Genomic DNA, 21,566 nt, shown 5'->3' with positions numbered 1-21,566 from the left:
GCAGACTTCGATGGTGTGGACATGTCCAGAGGCGAGAGAGTAAGTATGTTGGTAGAAGGGTGCTGAGGATGGAGCTGCCAGGCAGAAGAGTGAGAGGAAGACCAAAGAAAAGACTGATGGATGTGGTGAGGGAGGACATGAAGACTGTGGGTGTTAGACAGGAAGATGTACGAGATAGGCTTAGATAGAAAAAGATGACACGCTGTGGCGACCCCTAATTGGGACGAGCCGGAAGGAAAAGAAGAAGAAGAGGAATCACTATGATTGAAATCGCGTGTTCAGTCGTGCAGTGACACAGCTCTCCCTCTCTTATATTCGCCAGGTTGAACTTGCCAACACCCAGTCCGACCCGCCTGGGCGCAGATTTACACCACCACACCAGCCATGAAGCTAGAACTCTAAGTAGTTAGATTCAGCAAGAGAGCAGGTCAATGAGTAATAATGCACATGATTTATTGTTTTGACATACAACATCAAGTACAAATTCTGCTAGTGGTAGTAGATGAGGTCACATTCGCTGACCACTTACGAATATACAGGACTGACTGCTAACAGAGATGAGTCAACATACAAAATACATTTCTCTCATTGCTTTGTGAATGAACGGACAGACAGACCTCAAATATTCTTGAAAATAAACTTTATGAACTCATTCATTCAAAAAAGACTCCACCCTGCTGTTCATAATTTTCTCAACTAAAAATAAAGATGCAAAGTTAGGTTTGATGTACCAAAACCAAGCTTACGTTTTCCATTTCATATGAACCCTAAAACATCCAGCCAAAGAAGATCTGCTTTTCATTCAATTTGTTTTAAAGCAGAAATTATGCGGCATTTGGAAAAATCACAACAGTCTCCTCAAACATAAACAGCACCGAATGAGTGGGAATGCTCATCTGTGAGGATATGGAACTACAGTATGAGAAATAGTGAACTACTAAGATTTACAGGAAATGGACGTGCTCTGTCTTACTGGAATATGATCAGACTCCCACTTGAAAATGAACACAAGAGAGAACAAGTAGTGTGCTTTACCTAATCCAGGGAAGAGTTGCCGGTCAAACAAGGATAATGTGTGTCAGAAAAGTTCCAGGACTGACGTCACAAAAGAAATACTATTTTCAAACTATTTGAGTCTTCCTCTTCTTCTGTGACCAAGCAGAAAAAAACGGATTGTGAGAGGACAACTGATGGATGCCTCACTAACGCACCTGCTCACAATGCCCCGAGCATCGAACACTTCCTGCCCAAGCAGAATATCGTCTTGCTGACTGGACTAACCTCCTTGTTCAACCAAATTGGCTCTGTCAGATTCTAAGGTTCTTTCAAAGGGTAGTCTAGATTTTTTTTGCACACAAGTGAATCAACTTTTCAAGATATAGGACATTGCTCGCCAGATTTCAGCACAATTTCCATTGAATCGAGGCAAAAAATGTGGCAACGACTTCAGTTATTTACATTCTTTGTATTAGGTCACCACAGTATGTTTTTTAAAAGTAAAATAAATAGTGTGCTATTTTTTTTAATCTTAAAACAAGTTGGAAAAATGTGAGTATTTTGGAGAGGCTGGAACGGATAAAGGACTTCTCCTTTCATTTAAATGGGGAAAGACAATTTGAGATATAGTCATCCTCCTTTATCGAAGGTATTAAGTTCCAGATCACACCCACAGTTGGTAAAATCCACAAAGTAACGACCATGACTTTAATTTGTATTTATTTGTTTCACGATCATAATCACAACTCCCGGACTGATTAATCGTGCCCACACTCTTTTTTTTTTATACTCTTGAGCACCTTTTAAACTCTCTAAAATTCAGTAATGCACAGTAGTATTACACACTACATACACTTTATTCCTTGCTGTCATGATTTTTTTCATGTATAGTTTTGTTTTATGTTAAAACGTTTATTTTACTCCTGAAGTAATAGGATACACTCTATATTATTGTAATATTATATATTATGGACGTATGAAAAAAACTGCAATAGGTGAATTGGAAATTAGAAATATACTGAGTCTTTTGTGTGCGTTTATGGGACAAATGAAATTTGTATCTCAAAGCACTGCAGTTTTATAACACCAACCCTGGAACTTTTCTGACACATCTATGTCAACATCCGCTGCATGAAATGGTGATAATCATCCATCCATTTTCCAAGATGCTTAGTCAACCCACAAACACAACCGCAGACACACAGATTTCTCACCTAATTGTTCACACTGCTTGGGAGCATTATCTTGTTTTTTTTTTGTTTTGTTTTTTAAAGTGACTAGAGAGATGATTTCAACTGTTAAATTCACCTTGTATGAACAGACACATACACACATATGCTATTTACATTTTAAAAAGCTAACCACCCAAAAGTGCATTTTAAAAATAGCCCTGTATATCATCATTGTTTTTTCAAATAAAAAAAAATATCATACCAATAGCGATTTTGGTTCCGAACAAAATGCCAACCCCAAAGATATTCCTACAAAACTTTCCAGTCCGACGCAGCGATAGTCAAAGTGCTTCTGAGAGAGATGGAAATGAGTCGTCTTGTAACTTTATATAAATAACTGTCACTGCCGGTCTGTTGAGTCCAGAGCTACACTGGCGCTGCTGAAAAACAAACTTGGAGAGCGATAAACAAACTTTCAATTTTATAAAGGATTTTGCGTTATAGATGCATTAAAAACCACAGTTATGATGATACGGAACAGATATTACAAGTATTGATGAGGAATGAGCAGTGAAACAAAAATGTGGCAAATATGTCTCTTTTCATCAAGCAATATACTGAAGATGAGTTCAGTCCATCTGTTTATTTTGCATACCGCTTGTCCTCAGTGATTTCAAACCACCATGGTCAGGTATGCCATTATCCAATTTCACACAATTCTCATCTCTTATGATGTTCCTCTACACTACCTGCGCAAACGACATACATGGAGTCCTCGGTCTATGACTGAGATCCGTCCCTACAGTGGTGACTAAACTCGACTTTCGACTTAAGTCGGATTCCATCATTAAAGTCAGAATTTACATCATAATATTTTGGATAAAAAAGAAATACACTGAAATAAATGAGATGATGTACTTAGCATTACTGCTGAGAGGTGGATGGAGAAGAAGGGGAGGCTGTGCTTAGCTATTGCGAAGGAACCTGGTCCTCAATCCTCTCCATCTCGACAACCTTGTTTTAGGATCATTGTATCCAACATAGGAACGGCCCCTTCACATGCGCTAAAATACGGGCTTTGTCTTTTATAATTTTCACCACGGTTGACCGACTGAAGCCTTGCTGGTGTTAGTGTCTCTCCTTTCTCCAATTGTTTTATGATCTTGAGCTTCGTTTCCATGGTCATGGATTTGCTTTTGGCTGCAGAAGCATTGCTAAAAGACACAGCTTTCTTCTTTGGGGCGATATTGTCTAAAAACTAGATCGAAAAACGCTAAGATACTCCAGGCGCACAAACACGGACAAGCATTAGCCAGACAAAATGGCGGACGGGCGACGTAAAGTCAAAATGTCTTAGGTTGAGACAGTCTTAACCCAAGGACTCTCTCTATAGTGACAGGCAGAACTGCATTTCTATTCATTGGCATATGGTCCAAGTAACCTGTTTTAACATGTAGTCTTTCATAGAACAGAATAATTTTGGCCGAAGATTCACCATAAAATTTAGTTGAGATCTCCATGTCTCACCAATTGACACTGGAGCAGCGTTGTAACTGTACTGCAGCCCTCGTATGATGAGATTTGTAGCCATCACATGGCTTAACTTTTGCCATCCATACGACTTCAGGTTGACCAAGGCTCCAAATCTGTACAGGTTAAACGTCATTACTCCCTGAAGAATTAGCTGAATCGAGCGTTTGTTAATAAGTTCCCATGCAGTCCTTTATACACACTTTCACTGGGTTTCCACGGACACCTGCTACGAGAGTTCTGTTTTTTTTTTTTTTTTTTTAATCAATGGCAGTTGTAGCAAGCCTTCCACTGCGTGGCTTGTCAACTATTTAGAAAATTGCTATGGCTAGTAATAAAAGTCTTGCTCCAATGTCAGTTGGTGAATTTGGGGCAATGAACGTCTCAGCGAACAAAAATGGCTAAACCCAAGCTGTTAAATGCTGAAGGCCTAATAGTGGTCTGAATGATCCCTGAAACCAAACAAACAAAAGGATACTAACGTTTTTGAACTTCTTTCATTTCATTGCCAAAAGTTGTGATAGAGACCAAAATAACCACTGCCCGAAGTCACTTATTGGCATACATTCATTATGTTGGTAACATTTGTGGTACAAGACCCGCAGCCTCAGAATCTGCCTCTCCATAGTACATGTAATGTTGAACTGTCCCCCTGTTTACTGATGTAATGAGAACACCAATCCAGATTAGAGTGTTTTCATCCTCGTCAAAAGAACCAAACTGTCTTGCTTGAGGTTAGTGTGAGGGTTGATTTTGACTTTTCAATATCTAGATGCAATTTTTTCTCGTGTGACCCACTGTGCTTAGCGACTGTATGCAGAGATCAAATGGAATGCATACCATGTAGTACCAACGAAGAACATTTGGAACCCTTAAGGTGTCAGTGTGTCTACATATGGTATTGTTGGTTGATGGTCATTTAGAAATAACCCATCAAATTCAGAGAGCAGTTCACTTCAAGTGCTGCTGTTGCCCTGCTCGATCCACGAGGTCTGTCCAGAAGGTTCCAGGATCCATTCCGGAAGTATCCTTCCAGGTGTGCACGAGGGTGTGCCAGACAAGGCTGAGAAAATGTATTCACACCAGCCGAAAACTGAACTATTCACATGACGTATGAAGTCAATGCAAATGCATGAATAGTAAATTCATGCCGGGCCACGCGGAAGACTCGTTTGATGCGACATGAGTGGGGCGAACATTATTTCGAAGGGCGAAAACCTGAAGGTTGTAGTCTGGACTGGAAATGTATCTTTTGAGACACTGTTCTCAGAGCTTTTCTGACATACCTCACAGATTTGACACAATTTTACTTTGGTTAGAAAACACACGCATTCACATTCTTTGGTTTTCTATTTTTTAAAAAAAAAAGTCCCCAAAATAATAGGTAGTTCTGAAAAAAGATATTTCTGTGGTTTACTCATATGTCATTGTCAAGCGCCTATTGAGTTTTTCCAGTCAGCTTTCAATAGAAATCAAGGAAATCTATAGTATTGCAAGGAAAATTCTGATTCCTAAGGTGTAAAGCAGGACAGGTGCAAAAAAGATAGTCAGAATCTTGCTTTACAACTGCCAAAAACCAATGCAAATATATATAAATTTCAACAAGTTAGGGGAATTTGACTCCAGTTCATCAGTGACAGAGACTTAGCTCCTTTCGGACCGAGCACTTTTTGCACTGGACCACACAACACCAGTGGAAACGACACAGACAGTTCTCCTCCAAATCCACAGTTTCCTCGCGGTAGCCACGCTGGCAACAGAGCAGATCGCAGCCACTGATGTCCATGGCGGTGCTGTTGCACATGCGGCCACGCGTCCCCAGAGAACCCGTTTTACGATTCGCCACACAGAAATCAGGCGACTCGTCTGAGTAGATCAGATCCTGCTTATCCGGGGGCTTGATGTTCTGGCCTACTGGGATCAGGGTCTTGCCGTCATTGCCGCCCATCACTTTGGAGGCCCCGTTAAATCTTTCCAGAAGACGGTCGCCCACCTCACGAAAATGAGGCATCTTTTTCCAGCAAGTGCGTAATGTGCAAGAGCCGGACAGTCCGTGGCATTTACACTCTGTCCGCATGTAGAGCTTCACTGCCTTGGAAGGGTGATGGCGGCAGGAAGTCCGTGGGGTGGGAAAAAAGGTGGGAGGAAAAACAAAGAATATTAGTCAAACAGGGACAAAAAAATCCATCCTTAAAGACCTACAATGACTGAGAGATTAGTTTCTACATCATACACATTTGAAGCTATTTTTCTTTTTTCCATAGACAACATGTATGCCCTTGTAGATGCATTTGATAAACTGAAAATTTGGTTTTGGAAATTCAGTCTAAAGCCCAGCTCAGAGCTCAATAAAATACAAACACAAGTCTGGTCTATGAAATTACTACCATTAAGATGATATTCTCCTTTTCAGTTAACCTGCTTTTTTGGGCGTGGCTAACACGGCGCACAGTGATGGACTTCGGTTTCAGCCATGAGTTCCTGCTCACCTACTAAATAAGAAATTGAGTGCCTTGGTTCATATTACTAGTGATCCATCTTATCTTATTTTATTATTCCTAGGCACGAACCTGGCAATTTGTGAACTAGCACCTCTCGTCAAAATGTGGAAAGTCCCATGAAAAACCAGTTGGATGTATTTAAACCATCGGAGTTTCTTAAGTGGATGTATTTTAAATATGTAAGAGCATATAGGCAAATATACTACCGTAATTCCCGGCCTACAGAGCACACCTGCTTATAAGCCTCACCCAGTAAATTTGTAAAGGAACTACCATTTGGTACATATGTGCCACCGTGCTAACACTAATGCTAGCGCCGTGCTAACACTATCGCCACATTAACAGTAACGCTAGCACCGCGCTAACAGGGCTGGTTTAAAAAAAAAAAAAAAAAAACATACCGGTAAAAATCACTGAGGCACGACAGTAACACGCTAGCGCAGCACTAACAGGGCCAGCCTGGAAAAAGTCACTTCCTTGCCACATATATTCCACCGGTCTTACTCCCACCTTTTCCGCTTGAGTGCCTCCTTGTGGCCGTTGGAAAAAAATGCACAAATTAGCCGCATCATCGCATAAACCGCAGGGTTGAGTGCGTGTGAAAAAAGTCACCGCTTATGTGTCGGAAATTACAGTAAATGAAATACTATCCATTTTTAAGTGGGACATGGTCTCACACATTCAGCAGACACTCACACAGCCTTTGAGACCTGAGAAAATGTCTGGATTTTTTGTGTGACATTTTGAAGCTTCATTTTATATACTTTTTAAATTTTTAACTATTCAAATTTGGCAGGGTTGTTCACAACAATGTTCTGTTTGAAATTTAGAAGATGTTTATTTTCACTTAACGTTGACTTTAAATAAAAAGTTTTTGACATCTGGCCACTCCTACGAGGAGCTTGAATAAATAAAAGTTAGCTAGATACCGAGATCGGAAGATAAATAACATAAAAGCAGATGTTATTTAGAAGGAATTTAACTCTCGAACCCGCCCTCGCCCCTTCATTTCGCCTCTGGCCTTCCTACATCTAAAAGCCTTGACAACAGATCATTCACTTATACTGCACATAATTAACCCATCACACACACACACACACACACACACACACACACACACACACACACACACACACACACACACACACACACACACACACACACACACATACTTTCAAAACTCCAATTCACACATGCATGAATGCACATAAACAGACATTGACACGCATCACAGCACACTTATTTCATAACCTCGAGACATTTGGTTGTCTTGCGTTCAAAATGGTTTGTTCGCTAATGCTACATTTGGAACATATCCCAAAATTCACGCCTCTTCTACACTACCTGTCAGTGACCCCGGCTGCAGTCAGCTGTAATTATGACCTTTGCTTGTATCGTTGCTACAAAGTGTGTGCCCCCAAAGTGCACTGACAATTAAAAGGTTGATGTCAGTCTCGAGATGTTTAAAAGTCACGCTTTAAATCAACACCATTGACCGATCTAAAAGGTTGTTACTTCATACCCGGTCTTTAAGAAGCATTCTGACTCACATGGTCCATAATTCACGGGGTGTTCGTACAGGCGACAAACAGGAACTTTGGGGCGTCTACGCGAGCTCTACAAACGTTAAAGGCTACTGGCCTTGGAGGCTTGAAAACAAAATGTGTGGCACACTCTTGTTTTTGTGTTTCAGAAACCCGAGTCTTGTTAGAATATCGGTTTACAGCGCTACACGAACATGGCCTGGGGCTATGTGTTTCTTCGTTGAATGTTGGCGGAATTATGGAACATTCCACAGGGCAAGCAATGCCTTGGGAGTGAATCTCTTGAAAGGTCCTGTGAAATGTTGAATCTGCACAGCAGGATGAGTACCTCAATGAAGTTTATCATGTATACCTGTACATTGTAATACTACAGTATTTAATGCCCAAGAACTGTTTCAAAAATTGGGCCTTTTAAAGCTGAAGTAAACATGACTAAGCTATTGCGCAGCGTGTTGTTTTTGGCAGTGTGATTTCATGAGTGGCTAACAGTTAGCTACTAGCTTTATTTCCCTTAAAATTTTGAATTGCAGGTAAATGGAATCGCATATCTAATGCCCATTAAAGAATGCGATGTCGTACCACGGGAGATGTTCCTTCCGAAATGCACGTTTCTCAGGAGAATGTGAGATACAGCTGACTGCAAGTATTGCCAAGGCGTACCAAAAAAGAAGACTACAGGTGATATAAAGAGTTCAGGTGCAAAAGCAGAAACCTCAATTTCTGGTGAATTTGGTAAAATTATTTCTTTTTATTTTCTGGTTTCTAGGTTAAAGCTAATAATCTTTATTTAGGGTATTCCAACGTGATATAATGTATGCTATTAGAACTCCCTCTAACTACCATGGAAGGTAATTGGTGATCTAATCGACTTGAGTCTCTGTGACTTTCCTGGAGGAATAGCCAGGTTGCCAAGGAGTAACGATGAAGTCAGAGATGTTTGATTTCATTTGGGGACCTTTTGGAGACTCCTCTATACATTGACAAAAGAGAAAAAGTTCAATGGAAACGAATGTTACAAAACTGCAATCAGTTGTCCCCAGAATTTATGGGGACATCTATACTATGCTCACTTCATCCTCGACAAATAGCGATTGGTACAACATTTTTTTTTCTTCTTTTTTTGTAATACTCACTATTTAGAAAAAGATTAATATTGTTTAAAGTCACAAAACTGATCAGATGTCACCCAAATTTACATGATCTCTACCTTGGCTCAACTCTACCTCTGACAATATCTGAACAATCGCTCTGATATTTTGGAATTAACGTGTTTTCTTCATTAGGAAAGTCCAAATCTTCGTGCTAAACCGGTGGAGCATGGACACCGACAGACACAAACACATACTGTATGTTGTATATTTGTTTAAAGAATATACTGTCCTGTATATTGGCCTATATCAGTGACTTCCAGGTGAATTGGTTGCGACCTTTTCTGGAAACGTCTCTCAGACAACTTCCTGGTGAGAGTGCAAGCAATACTTTGGTCTCACAGGTACCGGAGTTGCTGCGACTGATCAACCTCGGCAGTCTCTTTATTCGCAATTGTCCTGTTCAGTCACTTTCTGCCGAATCATTCGGTGTGCGTGGAGCCTTCGTTTTCACTGACACTGACACTATCAAGTAAACGGGGATCCTTGGATTATGAAATTAATGACATATACAGTATGAAATGTCTCGGTTCTATAAATACACTATCGAAATTGACCGTCATTGTTTTAAAAGGCAGAATGTTCTCATACAGCCCTTGCATTGGATGCCATTTGTTTGTGTACTGTATCTGTAAGGATGTATTATATATTGAAGCATTATTTTACCAGTCGGCCAGCTTCGTTGTTGTGCAGATCGATTAGCGTCCTGATATCGCTCTTGCCTCGTCTCCTCTTGGCGTCCATAAACTGTTTGGACTTCTCATAACCAAACTCCACGTCGTCTCCACAGCCGCCCCACTCCCACTTGACCCCGTCACGTGAGGAGGACGACAGAGGTTTTGGGGGGGCTCGGTTCCTGGTGGCCTCACAGCCACACTGCAGCAGGTCTCCCATGCTGCACGCCTGCGTCACTGCGTGGGTCACAGCGGCTGCCGTGATGGCGTAGACAAATGCCGTCTCTCGGATATCTGAAATGCAGACGAGAGGGAGTTTCTGATACTGCGAACTGTTTTAGAGCATTTGGACCAATCTTTCAAGACTGACAGAATAATGCGTTCTGTCACAATATAATTTTTTACAGATAACTATGAAACATGTTGTGATCCACAGGCATGTCTAACCCATTTTGGGGGGTCCTCAAGCACCCATATAAATTTCTACTCTATATTCTTTTCAAACAACCTAGAAACGTTTATACATAACACTGAATTGACTATGGATGTGAATTCGAATGTGAATGGTCAATTGTCGATATGTGCCCTGCGACTGGCTGCCAACCAATCCAGGGGTGTACATCACCTCTCGCCCAAAGTCAGCTAGGATAAGCTCCAGCTCACCTTATCGAGGACAAGCACAATAAAAATGGATGGATGGAAGTACAAGTTTTCCCAATGTACTGTCACACCTGTCCCACCATCAATCCAATCAATGAGACTCAAGGATCAAAGATACTTTCACACAATCATGACTACATTCTCAAACATCATTTGGATTTGCAGTGGTGAGAGGATATGACACACACAAACACACATTGAGTTTTCAGACCACAACTGCTGGTCTATTTCTGGTTTAGAGCTATACTGTCTCGGCCACAGCCAAGTCCGTCAACAACTACAAATTGCCGTGTGTCCTCAGCGCCATTGCCATTATCAACACACTTTTATCTACACTCTTTTCTCTTGACATGACGAGCTACGAAAGAATCCGACAACTGGCCTTATGTGATTTCAATTTAAAGTTTCATTCACCACTGGTGGAATATTCTCTTTTTGACCAGTTCCTCAAGAGTCGTCGGCACCTGGGATTGCAATGTCTTCCATACTATACCCACGATAGCCAAAAGCAATATTAGCAATATTTTCAACCTCCGATTTCCACAAATTCCAACTTTTTCAACGCTCAACTGCTGAACTTGCAGATATGCCAAAAATTCCCTGTGCTTCGCTCCTTGTCTAAGAAAAGCCAGAATGCCAAATGAACACCATTCCTCTAGTTACTCGGATCATGTCAACACTTGTTCATGAAACATTGTGTCTCATCAAACCCTCATTCAGTCATCTTGTTATCATTCCCTTTAAGTTGTTCAGATAAGTGATGGAAGAATTGGCCCGAGTTCTAGATGGCCCTTTGGTCTTTTGTTTACCCAAGAGGAGATTAAAATAGCATGTATTCAAGCGAATGGGCCTGGCCTGTATCAGATCAAGGGAGCAATTATACAACCAGCCAAATACACAGTGCAATTGTCTTTTGACTGATGCGCTTGTCATTCACTTGCCACGCAATGACTATGTAGTTTTTTTTTTTTTTTTTTTAAAGGAAATAACTGTCGTGTTTGCATCACAATTCTTATTCTTGTTCCAATTTCAAGTTGTCATTGTCAATGCTATTTTGGATAACTGATAAGTGGAGGAGCCTGATTTTAGTTCGATTTCCACTCAGTGACTGTCTATATGTGCCCTGCGACTGACTGGCGAACAGTTCGGGGTGTAGTCTGCCTTTTCCCTGAAGTCAGATAGGCTCCATCGCTCTGCAACCCAAACCAGGTTAAGTGGTGTTGAAGATAGACGGATGGTTATAACTTTGGATCATGATTACATTAGGATAAGTGAGATGTTTGGATAGTGACAACTTTTAGAACATTGATCTTTGTGCTACAATCAATATGATGTCTCGCCCATAGTACCCTCAAACATGGCAAAACATTTTTTCCAGCTAATGTTACCATTCTTTAAGACCCTATGGGTATATAGTATTTACACCACTTGGTAAAAATGGGATGATCCAAATGAACGCTGTTTAATGCAGACCTACAAAAATAATGACAAATATATAAATATTCATGAACTAAACATACAGTCCAATGCTTTTGTTTTTCGAGGAAGTGTAAAAAGAAGCAACTCAAATAATGTGGTTGCACAAGTGCGCACACTGTCAGTGCCTCTGATGAACCCCAAATAAAGTTCAGCTGTTGCAGTGGGCTTCTCATGACAATTTTTTTTTTTTAAACTTTCTAGCAGAGGTCCAAGTTTTTGTGTTAAAGACTGGAACTGATTTGGAACTGTTCATAATTTCTTCCACCTTGCCTAAGGCCCTAGTTCCTGCTAAAAAGAACCAGCCCCAAAACATGATGCAGCCACTACCGCACTTTACTGTAGGTATGCTGTTCTTTTGGTGATGAGCAGTTCAAACATGCCTTTTGGAATTGTAGCCAAAACGTTCAAGCTTGATTTTATCAGAACATATTATATTTGCCAACGTGTTTTGGAAATTTGGTGAATCAGGAACAGTTCAAAATAGCAATCAGTGTGACCAAAATCCTTCAGAAAGCAGGGTCCTCCATCTGAAATTTGTTTGGGGTAAATAAGATGCACTTGATGGCAGGTATATTTAAAATTGTGAATAATCATCCATCCATCCATCCATTTTCTTAGCTGCTTATCCTCACAAAGGTTGCAGGGAGTGCTGGAGCCTATCTCAGCTGTCAACAGGCAGGAGGCGGCATACACCCTGAACTGGTTGCCAGCCAATCACAGGGCACAGAAAAACAACCAGCCACACTCACAATCACACCTTGGGGCAATTTAGAGTGTCCAATTAATGTTGGATGTTTTTGGAATGTGGGAGGAAACTGGAGTGCCCAGAGAAAACCCACGCAGGCACGGGGAGAACATCCAAACACCACACAGGCGGGTCCGGGATTGAACCCGGGACCGCAGAACTGTGAGGCCAATGCTTTACGAGCTGATCCAGCGTGCTGATAATCATTCATAATAATGTATAACATCTGAACATTTGTGTACAATTCTAATATTTATCTTCTCCAACGCTGACTCATTGCAATTTTTACAAGATGGATAAATGTCTGCCATTTGACTTCTGAAAATATCCTGAAACAATTACTTCAGGCAATGAGTGCAATAAACAAGCTGTCACAAATACATCTTGTGTGTCTGAGGTACAGTAGACTTGTTTAGCCCCTTTTTCACTCCTGCTCTCATCAAGGTTGTAGTTACTAAAGTGTTTCCCTTGTCAAAATCAGATATGGGATGCAATTTGTAGTAGTAACACATACGTAATCAGCAAACGCGGTCTTGTGTTATGAAGTTTCAACACTTTCACCTTTGACCACCAAAATATTCGCTGCTCATCAAGTGGACATTATTCAAAGATCTTCCCCGAAGGCATTGGGTGACGCATGCAGCGAGAAAGATCGACAGCCAGAAAACGTTTCCCCGGGTCATGCTTGTCTATACCGCTGAGGCGTGAAAGCATCGAGAAAACAATTTTTCACTACTGCCTCAGCATCAAATCTTGCTCCTTGCACCAAACACACCTTATGGAATTACATCCAAAAAGTTTGGTTTCATCAGACCGTAACACATTTCCCTACATGTATTTTAGCGATTTTAAAGGTGCATTTTTCGGTTTTGTCAGAAAAGGTTTCCATCTTACATGTTATATTTACGGCGGAGCAGCTGGTAAAGCGTTGGCCTCACAGATCTGAGGACTCAGGTTCGATCCTGGCCCTGCCTTGTGTGGAGTTTGCATGTTCTCCCCGTGCCTGCGTGGGTTTGCTCCGGGCACTCCGGTTTCCTCCCACATCCCCAGAAAGATGCAACATCTATTGGACACTCTAAATTGCCCCTAGGTGTGATTGTGAGTGTGGCCGTTTTTCTCGGTGTGCCCTGCGATTGGCTGGCAACCAGTTCAGGGTGTATCCCGCCTCCAGCCCATTGACAGCTGGGATAGGCTCCAGCACTCCTCGCGACCTTCATGAGGATAAGTGGCAAAGAAAATGGATGGATGGATATTATATTTACATTAAAGCTGAACACACAGACTTTTTTACCAACAATATGGCAAGTTATAACACTTTGTGACTCTTAACCACCCGCAACACACACATCAGCAACAATTATAGTCACATGAGATGGCAATAGTTGGAATATTACAAGATCCCTTTTCCTGGTTCGAAGTAGTCCATAGCTCTCTCAGATATATCTATGAATTTCAACCACTCTCTTTATGAATAACCGATAGCAAATTACTATAGTCGCTGCATATGAACATATTGAATTGTAACAAAATGAAAAATACAAAAGGATAAATGGCAGGAAGCATTGATGTTATTTCACCTACAAAACCATGCTCTCTAACCACATCACAACCATTGGTCTCACAGTTATGTTATTTACAGTTTGTGCATCTGGGGTAAAAATTGATTCAAATATTGTGTAACATTCCAGTGAGGATTTGAATCTGAACTTTGTTGCTCCTCTTCTGAATGTGTGAATTTGGGAACAAAAGTGACACTTATTCACAAACACAATGTTGCATATCTAGCTTGCCGACGGGTGAGTATATGCGTTCGATAGAATTTGTGTCTCAGGATGTGTGTACGTCTGTGTGTGCGTGCGTCTGCAGCCAAAGTAAGTGACTTTTATGTCTAAAAGCTGGAAGCGGATGAGCGTGCAGTCACCACCGTCTTCCCTGCCAACTCCATATCTCATGATTCTGAGAATGGGATTCATTAGGAATGGTAACACACACACGCACACTTTGGGTGGCGTGCGATGAGACCGGCGCACACCAGTACGTTGTGATATCAAGACCAGCTGTGGGCCGCGCAACGCAGTGACTACAGAAACTGCATATGTGTATACATTTGAAAAGCATTGTTTTAGTTAAGACTTTGAACCATCACATATGGTTACGTACTCAACAGGATGATGTGATGTGCGGTGAGGGTGTGATGTCACACTGAAACACAAGGAAAACGTCACAAAGCATCTCATCTGCGTGTTTGGGTATCTGGGTATTATCAGCGGTTATCTGGCGTCATGGCGTTGTGCTGTTAGCTAGATAGCTGTGCCTCCACCCTGAAAATGCAACTTGCCTGGATGCCACAATTGACAGAACAGCTTGTTTGAAATTCCAAAGCGAGAAGGCGGCACCGCCGATGAGCCGAGAGAAGACTCATAGGCCTGTTAGCTCGCAAGTTAGCAGGTGGCTAGCACCTCGGGTCCAGTGGGCTCTATTTCAGCCACCGGAGGATTTTCTTGGCTCAGACATATATTTATGTATAGGCATAAGAAAGTTACGAGAGGAAGTAGCATTTTTTTTATTATTCAAGTGGCAGTAATGGTATTTAATTCAGAGTTGAAATTAGCATGGCGTGGTTTAAAGTTGCCCACAGCATTGGCAAGTCGTTTATTTTTTTTTAATAATTTTGAAGCCTCATGCACCTGTTAATATTTGCCGCTTTTTCTAAGCATTGAAATTTGGTAGGGATGTTAACAACATTTCTCGGTGGGGTATCAAATTTACAATTTTTACTTTCCAGAGTAGATTATGGCCATGCCGGTGACCAGTACAGGTGTAAACAACCACAAATAAAATAATAAAAAAGCAGATTCTGCAGGTAACTGTTTCATTCCAGTATTATTTTGTGTTATTCAGGACTTTTTCCTTTGAGTGCTTTCTGATTTTCATTTTGTCAAAAAAAAAAAAAAAAAAAAACTTTTGTTCCTTTGTTTGACACGATGAAAAAAGAATTGTAAACAGAGAGCTGTTAAGTCAACTGTGATTGAAATCTTGATTGATGAAAATCTTGGCGACTTACAGTTTAAGGCAAAAAACAAGACAAGATATTCCCATTCATGAGAGATTTTGTATTTTTTTAATGTTTTCGGGTACAGGAATGAGTTGCTGTGAATGCGTTATGCCTTGAGTCAGTCTACAACCGTTACCACCTTCAAATATCCTGTCTAAATCTGAGAGTATACAAACAGTAACGAGGAAGGTACATTTTGTTTTCAGTTGTTATCATTAACTATTTTTTGTGATGTTTTGTCAAGCTCATGCAGGACATGTTCTCAGTTCAGTCTTGATGATGCTGTCAGAATTGAGCTTGCAGCAAAGGTGTGTCAAGTTTTTTCTCCCCTTCGCAGTACGAGAACTATGCATTTTAAAGTCCCTATAAACTAAAAAATAGACGTATCTTGTAAATCTGGCACACCATTCTGTTGTTGACAATGCTGCCAAATTTGAATAATCAAAAAAGTCAAATGGTTTTTAAGCAATTATCTTCTAAATAAACCTCCGTATTCACTTTGTAGAGAAACAATATTTGTGTGCAGAAAACGTTTTGTTGTTGTTTTTGTTTGCTTTTACTTAAGTCGAGGAGTTGATCTTGCCCTTCTATTACTGTAACACATATTCAAGGTTTCCTGGGGGGCTTGTGCTGGTGTCGGACCAGGTTTCAGTACGTCAGTGCTCTTTCCCGGTCTAGACGCCCTCCCCCTCCACCCTGTCTGCTCCCTAAGATTTTAATGCATTACACACACTCATCCCCTTCTTTTAACGCACTGCATCCACAGCTCGAGAGGGCATCAGGTTGTTTCGGGGGTGGGAGTTGGCTCTGGGGCGGCGGTGCCCGTCAGACCGGCCCCCACCCCGATCCCCTCACCCCCATCCTCATGGGCCACTTGAGATTTTAACACCACTCCGAGGCCACTCTTGGGCCAATGGACATGTTGTCAGTTCAGCCCTCATTACCCTGTCAGAATTTAGCTTGCAGCAAAGTTGTGTCCAGTGTTGTTTTTTCCTTCTCAGCGTGAGAACTATGCGAGGTAAAGTGCCTATAAAGGAAAAAAATAGATGTAAATTTAACACAGCACAGAGAACCGTGTTGTGAGCAATCCTGCCGAATTTGAATAATTACAAAGAATTGTCAAGTATATAAAATGTGACTTCATCGGATTTTAGCGATTATCTTCAAATGTAGAAAGTAACTAGAAACAAATCTCTGATTTGACTTTGCATGGTCATTCATAAAAGAGGGAAATATTTTTTTTTTTTACAGAAATTGATTTGTTCCCCGTGTGCCAAAGTTATAGAAATGGCTATTGTACATAACTGACACTTTTGCTCTCAAGTAGGTTTCCATTTTCACTTTTACTAAAGTGAAGGAGTTGATCCAGTTCTTCTACTTTTACTGTATCAGATGTTTTTTCTTTTTTTACACAAGTACTTGAACCTCTACTTAAGTACAGAGGACTTCTACCACCTCTTCTAATATTAGTCAAACTCTGACCGTTATTTTTTTGTCTCATTTATCAGTAAATCACCCCAAGCGGAATAATAAAGCGCTCGGTTGTCACAGCTTGTTGTGTTCTGTGGAAGCTATCAAAAAATTTGGAAGATACAAAGCGCCTTGTTTCATATTTTCCTTGGAGACATGAATTCCAAACAAATTCTCTGCCACGGCGGGTGTCTGGGCCTGTCTACGTCTGCTTTTAATTCCACAGGGCCCTTCTGTAGGAATTAGCGCATATTCTTTCAATCCTCCGACTTTTAGGTAATGGTACAGGGAGGTCTGGGATGTCAAAACATGAATTACGGAGGCTGACATAATACAAATGTGTTAACTGTATTTTACTTTGCTTTGGAGAATTATTTGGTGACACGTAGTGGGTGGCAGACTCACATCATCTACCAAGGACTTCCTGAAAGGACATTCGTCCAATTTGGTGATCCATTTGTATTGTTCAAGAAAGACCTGCCCAATTTTATTGGATACGTCTTTGGGTTAATAGTGTGTGGAAATTGCAGTGTCATGCGTTAGCCCCAGGTAAGCTAACTTGATTCGTCATACAAAGTAATTAGATTTTTGCTCTTCCAACTCTGTTTGATTTATTTCCACAAAACAGCTGCGTCTAATACATTTCTGATGAAAGTAACTGATGACAAATGAAACTTTTCCCAAGCGACAGGCAAATGTCGATACCTACCGCGCGCATCTCAATCACGCCAGGATCAAATAATATCAACATGGGAAACACATTTATCTTTCTCTCTCCCTCGCTCCCAGCAGATGTTTTCCCAACATGATATATTGCCTGAATCATATTTTTTTATTGTGTTGCGTGGGGCTGATGTAAGTGTAATGTTTTCGAAATCCTTGATCAACACATTCTGTTTGAAAATAACATTTAGATTTTCTGTATATTTTGATGTTGGATCATTACAACTGAGTTTTTTTTTCCCCCCAACAAAATATTTTTTGTTCCTTTTGAATTTGACGGGGGGTGGGGGGGGTAATCTCAACTGAATTATTGTAACGCACTTTACTTTGGAGTCAGCCAGTTCTCATATTTACAGATGAAATATGACCTGTATGTACTGGTCCGCTCTGAGATGAGGTGGGACCACGTCTCAAAGTAGACAGAAAATTTTAATTATTCATACACAATAAAAATATTTTTTTTCCTGTTAAAAGAAGCACAATAGTCAATAATATCACTATTAACAAAGGACATGAAGGGAGGCTGCAATGAATATAAAAGTTCACACACTCCTGTCTTTAATGTGCGATCATGTGAATATAGAAATGATACCAAGATAAATCTTTAAACTTTTATTCCTCTATTTATTAAGTTTTAACCTCTAAAACTCAATTGGAAAAAAATACATACACTATATTAAATGTGCATATTTTACCAAACTAACTTTTTCTAATATTTTGGCTGTAATATTGGCTCAGTAAACACATGCAATAGGAATCGAAATCGTTCACCCATACTTCAGTTCTAGACGCTTGGACGTTTTTGAAATCAGGCCATTCAATTTGTCAATTTTATCTATGTCATTAGAGAAGATCTCCGCCTCCCGAGTCAGCACTGTCAACATAACATAACAAAAACATGTGGTCTCACAGGTGGGTCTTCTACGTGGAGGCGACCAATCAAAGGAAAGGGACGTGTCTTAGCCAAATACATACAAAGCAAATACAAAACTGGGTCAAACACAAGCAGCTGTCAGAGGGGCATTTTCTGGACATTTTACTTTTAATGAAATTGATACTTTTAAACAAAAGTTGGAGAGTCATTTTATGGAGGTCTAAATTGCCATAATATGGGACTGTTAACAAAAAAGGGCACTTTTTTCCCATCAGGGACAAAGAGGCAGGTGCTTGAGCATAGCTAGTGGGACGTGCGCCTGATCACGAGTGAAAATAGGTTAAATACCTTTGAGCAATCCTATTTTGGAAACCACAAACATTAAGATGTAATATTCATCTATTCCGCTAATTCGTCTGCTCATTATTTTATTTATTGTATCACTCATGGCTCTAAGATCTTTGAGAAAGTGTTTGGGTATATGCCAGGTAACCAGAATTGTTTGCTTTTGCGACATATGAACCATTTGATCGATGAAAACGGAAGAAAATATTTTGTGTGTGATGTTTGAACAGCTATGGTGTGGACAGCTTTTGTCAGCCCGGGAGTAGAGTGGATTTAATGCGAGTTTACACAAAAGATTAAAAACAAAAAAAAATAAAAACACCCTTGGAACATCCTGCAAGCTGTAAAAGGTTTGTAAAAGTTTATGTCCAGGGGAGACATCATACACTGCAATGAAAAGTAATGTTGTGTAATCAATTAAAACTATTATTGTTGTGAATACACCCCTTACACACACAAAAGCGCACTCACACACACACAGATTGTTGGCACGCAGTCAAAACATCTAACACTCATCGAGGTTTAGATGGATAGCCTGGAGATATTTTCGCAGAGGGAGATTAGAGTGATGTTTCAATCATTCATCTTTGTGTAACCCTCCAACAGCAACCGGCAAAAGAATTAGCGCAAAAGCAAAACACAGCGCGCATCGTTACAAATGTTTGCACGGTAGAGTTTGGCAAAACAGCCAGACAAAAATAAATAAATAGTTCACTAATATGGATGGAAAACATAACAGAGGCAGGGACAGAGCAAACACGTCGCGATCGTTTGTTTTGACTTAGCTGCAGTGAAACGGCAGTTATTTTAGCAGCAACACAACTTAAGTGGGAGAAACGGGAGCAAAAGGTACACAGAGCCAAATGTCAATAAGCAATTTAAGTACAATTTTTACAATCAAATAACAGTGAGTACACGGTCTTCCGATAAGAAAATAATCCATGCACTGTTACATGCAGTACATACTGCACATGTGGGTTTGTTTGACCACAGTCATATTAGGGCACATGCGATATGACTACTGTACATTAAATTCATTGTCAGGTGTTTTCATAAACTCTTTTCTTTCACTAGTACCATTTGGAATGTTTTCCATTCTTTAACATAACAAGAACATAAGTTGGTTTAACCAAAAACTGGTTTCTGACTGAAAAATAAAGAAAACAAGATTCTTGTGAAAAGAACCATGTCGAGCAGAATAGAGATTTTTCAGCATAAAATGTTCATAATGTTAGGGGTGCGATAGCTCTTGTTTTTAAGTCAGAGAGGAAAGAAACCATATATGACTGCGTGAGTTCATGAAGTTTGCAAGGATGGGGTGTCACTCGCTGTCATGTTTGAATCATTTTAATCATCACACCCTCACTAATGCAACGAGTTTGTGACCATTTTCTTGAAAATTGATGGCAAAAAATTCAATAAATAAATAAAATCGACTTGTTAGCGAAATAAGGACCATTAAGACCTTACACCCCCTTTAAGTTTGTCCCTGCAATGTAGATCTCTCCAGGTGTAGTCTTCTGGGTCCATTCGTTGCATTCTGCATTATTTTGTACATTAAACGGAGGCATAAAATAGTTTTCTAGGTCTTCAATTATAGTTATCAGACAAGAATATATAACTCTCTGCGCTGCACCATTTCTGGAGTAAACCACTGCTGGAAGTAGCAAATAAACTCCTCTAATTTCGAGAATGTTTTGTGATCTGTCAAACTATTTACAGTATGACTGTGATTCCTGGAATGATGCGCGCAATGCATGTTGAGTACCTTAGTTCTTTTACCTCGTACATGGCAGGATCGTGTGATGTGACTATTCTGCATGGGCATATCGCAATGGTGATGATGCGCAAACAATTAATTGTGCAGCCCTAATCGCAACACACACTTTCTACTACCTATAATGACATATCTTGTGTATACCACACACACACATATATATATATATATATATATATATATATATATATATATATATATATATATATATACACACATACTTTATATGAATTCCAACGTGTTGGCATTTCTCTGCCTCATAAATCAGTGTGACAAGCCAAGATGAATTTCCCAATCTTTGTCTTCGACACAAAAGTTGCGCCGATCTCAAATTTAAAGCAACGCAATGCCAGCAACTATTCTGATCTGTTCGTCATTACACTGGTTTACAAACTTCTCACCTCACCTTTCTCTCTTCTGAACCTCAATACGTACCTAAAGTGTATATACATTGGAGGCAGTAAACAGTTATATTCCAGATGGTGAATATTATCTATATCCATGTAAATAAGTAAATGGCAAAACATAAAATTTGAGGTAAGCAACAAAGACACAGTACTACTGCTTTACGATCATTTGGCACACATTTAAGGATTTATGAGTTTTTTCAGATATGTTAACAATTACATTATTAAGTCAGGTATAAATGGCTGTGGGCTATCACTGGGCGTCCTACTGCTGTACTTTCTCAAAGCACGAGAGCCAAAAGAAGGGTCTCTCTTTGGCAAACACTAAGTCACTCTTGTATTCTTATTCACTGGCAGCTTATTGAAGTTTTATGAAGTGTTGACAAACTATTTAATGATGCTTTTGTAAATGGTTTTGAATCTTTTTGGATGAGCGTGCCTTGTCTGTATTACTTGAACCCCCTCC

At 40.2% G+C, this 21,566-nt stretch overlaps 1 protein-coding gene across 3 annotated transcripts in view; it reads right to left on the bottom strand.

Moving 5' to 3' along the window:
• Positions 1-498: 498 nt before the first annotated feature.
• wnt6b (wingless-type MMTV integration site family, member 6b) overlaps positions 499-21,566 on the bottom strand; it is a 42,167-nt gene continuing 21,099 nt past the window's right edge. For all 3 annotated transcript variants that reach the window (XM_061841935.1, XM_061841934.1, XM_061841936.1), the window contains 2 exons: positions 9,558-9,859; positions 499-5,790 (listed from right to left, as the gene is read on the bottom strand). In XM_061841935.1, coding sequence (XP_061697919.1) covers positions 5,329-5,790; positions 9,558-9,859 — 764 coding nt within the window. In that variant the 3' untranslated portion in view covers positions 499-5,328. The remainder of the gene's footprint in view (positions 5,791-9,557; positions 9,860-21,566) is intronic.

The sequence above is a fragment of the Syngnathoides biaculeatus genome, chromosome 14, assembly GCF_019802595.1.
Source record: "Syngnathoides biaculeatus isolate LvHL_M chromosome 14, ASM1980259v1, whole genome shotgun sequence".
In the NCBI taxonomy this organism is placed as follows: Eukaryota; Metazoa; Chordata; class Actinopteri; order Syngnathiformes; family Syngnathidae; genus Syngnathoides; species Syngnathoides biaculeatus.
Note: the sequence above shows the minus strand (reverse complement) of the source record. Positions and strands in the feature narration are given on the sequence as shown.